Source organism: Eriocheir sinensis, unplaced genomic scaffold, assembly GCF_024679095.1.
Source record: "Eriocheir sinensis breed Jianghai 21 unplaced genomic scaffold, ASM2467909v1 Scaffold901, whole genome shotgun sequence".
Classification (NCBI taxonomy): Eukaryota; Metazoa; Arthropoda; class Malacostraca; order Decapoda; family Varunidae; genus Eriocheir; species Eriocheir sinensis.
In genome coordinates, this window is record NW_026112277.1 from 128,584 (window position 1) to 130,992 (window position 2,409).

Sequence of the window (2,409 nt, forward strand, 5' to 3'; positions counted from 1 at the left end):
CACCTCTCTCTCTCTCTCTCTCTCTCTCTCTCTCTCTCTCTCTCTCTCTCTCTCTCTCTCTCTCTCTCTCTCTCTCTCTCTCTCTCATGGAAATACCTACCACTGGTGCATGCTGTATTCCTGAAGTTGTTGTATAGATATGCGTTATATCGTACTGTATTGGTCATTTTATATTTGATAGTGATTTTACGTGGAAATAAAGGCGAGAGTAGGGTAAAGTGGAGGGTGATAACGAGCGTGAATGATGGCAGTCAGGTAGTTTGGTGATGTTGGGCATTTGGAACAGACCCGAGATCTCTCTCTCTCTCTCTCTCTCTCTCTCTCTCTCTCTCTCTTTTATGAAAACACCTACCACTGGGCCATTTATTATCCATAACAGAACTGACGTATGCGTAATGTGTTAATGTATGTCCTCTTGTTCGTTAAATGCTCATAACATAATTCATTGGCTGAAATCTTAGCCTAGAGTTGGAAATGGGTGCCCAAGCAGTAGGCTGATGGAGTTGTTTTGTTATTATTATTATTGTTATTATTATTATTGTTATTATTATTATTATTATTATTATTATTATTATTATTATTATTATTATTATTATTATTATTATTATTATTATTATTATTACTGTTATAACAATTTATAAATATTTCATAGGAAAGGGAAGTGGAGGTTGTAGCGAGGTTTACTTAATAGTTCATAGTAGACCATGGAAGCGAATATATGATGAGGTGGCAAGTCATGCAAACATGAGTAAATACATTTTATTTTACTCTCCGTCGCTTTCCAAAAATAAGTCATCCTCGTCATCACTGTCGAGGTTTATGATGACAGGATCTACGCTTTGGTGTATGTTGTCCGTGGACCAGTACTCCTCCTCAAAGCTCTGGGATCGCCGCACCGCACCCGCCCACACCTCTGGCGTGACAGAAAGCCTTGCCTCCTCCAGCCTGGCCTGCAGGTCCGCCCGGGTGAAACGGTGTAAGGACGAGCGCACGTGTCTTTTCATGTGCCCCCACACCTGCTCTATGGCGTTAAGCTCTGGATGAGCTGGTGGCAAGCGGACGACTTCGTGGCCCCACATGCGGATGGTGTTGTCGACGATGTATTGTGGCTGTGGTCGGTGTTGTTTGCATATGAGGAGGAGCTCAGGCCGTGTCGCGTGTGGTGGGAAGGGCACCCTGTATTGCTCCAGCCATTTAATAAGATCCCCTTTCTTGGTGGCGGTAGTGGGGCAGCGACTCTCCTCTGTCAGCTTGCTGTGATATGGTGCATTGTCCAGCACCAGTACTGACGGCTCAGCCAGCGATGGCAGGAGCTGTGATGTGAGCCAGCGAAGGAAGAGATCCCCGTTCACCTCGCCGTGGTAGTCACCGCTGGTTGTATTGGTGTGGAAGCAAAGGAACGTATTTTCCACAAAACCATCGGCTGTCCCAGCTGCGACCACCACAAAGCGCTCCCCTTCTCCGGGTGGCACCTGACGGCTGTACATGTCGCTAGTGGCAGGCTGGGTGCTGTCCACCCACTCCATGCTGTGGTGCATCCTGGTGGTGAACCACGTCTCATCCAGATACACCACCTGCCTCCCATCCTCCCGGTGCCGTCTGAGTGCCCGGAGAGCACTAATCCGTCGGCACACGACATCCAGGGACTCCTTCCTCACATACATCTTCCGCTGTGATGTCCTATAGCGGAATCCCATGTTATGAAGGAGTCGCCACATCGACGTGAGCGAGGTTCCCTCCGGGATGATGCACGCCGTCTTCAGGTCCTCCGTCAGGGAAGCTATTGTTATAGCTTGTTTAGCGGCGAACTTTCCGTACACTTTGCGACGAATGGCACCGACAGTGAAACTGTCGAAGACTGGCGGTGTTGTGGGAGGTGTCGCAGTTGGCGTTGGTGGTGGTGTCCCAGGCTGACATTTCGTGCTGTGCTGCCGGTGCACCATCATCCGTACCGCCATTACGCTCATCCCGACTGCATCAGCGACCCTGTCATACACCCTGTTTGGCGATAAGTCAGTATTATAACACCTCTAGTAATGGCAATGAATGGGTTCAGTAATGTTGCCATAAACGATACATACCTATCCAAACGGACCCTCAGCCGGTTGTCTGCTTTCTCCATAGCATACAGGGAGAAAAGCCTCATTACAAATCCGTTCCTGCACCCACGGGGACAATGACGTATAACGTATGCCATATTGTGCAGCCTTGGAGCCACCGTCGTGTACGACAGAGTTTATTGGACTGTAACTGTAAGCCAGGTCACAAAAAGATATCTCGGGTCTGTTCCAAATGCTCGACATCATCAAACTACCTGACTGCCATCATTCACGCTCGTTATCACCCTCCACTTTACCCTACTCTCGCCTTTATTTCCACGTAAAATCACTATCAAATATAAAATGACAA

The 2,409-nt window shown here is 47.9% G+C and overlaps 1 protein-coding gene across 1 annotated transcript; it reads right to left on the reverse strand.

Annotated features, from left to right (window-relative positions):
• Positions 1-715: 715 nt before the first annotated feature.
• Positions 716-2,199, reverse strand: LOC126994873 (uncharacterized). Its single transcript, XM_050854138.1, has 2 exons — positions 2,082-2,199; positions 716-1,998 (listed from the first exon to the last, which is right to left on the reverse strand). Exons 1-2 carry the CDS (start codon positions 2,195-2,197, stop codon positions 765-767), a joined length of 1,350 nt encoding a protein of 449 aa, XP_050710095.1. The 5' UTR covers positions 2,198-2,199; the 3' UTR covers positions 716-764.
• Positions 2,200-2,409: the final 210 nt, after the last annotated feature.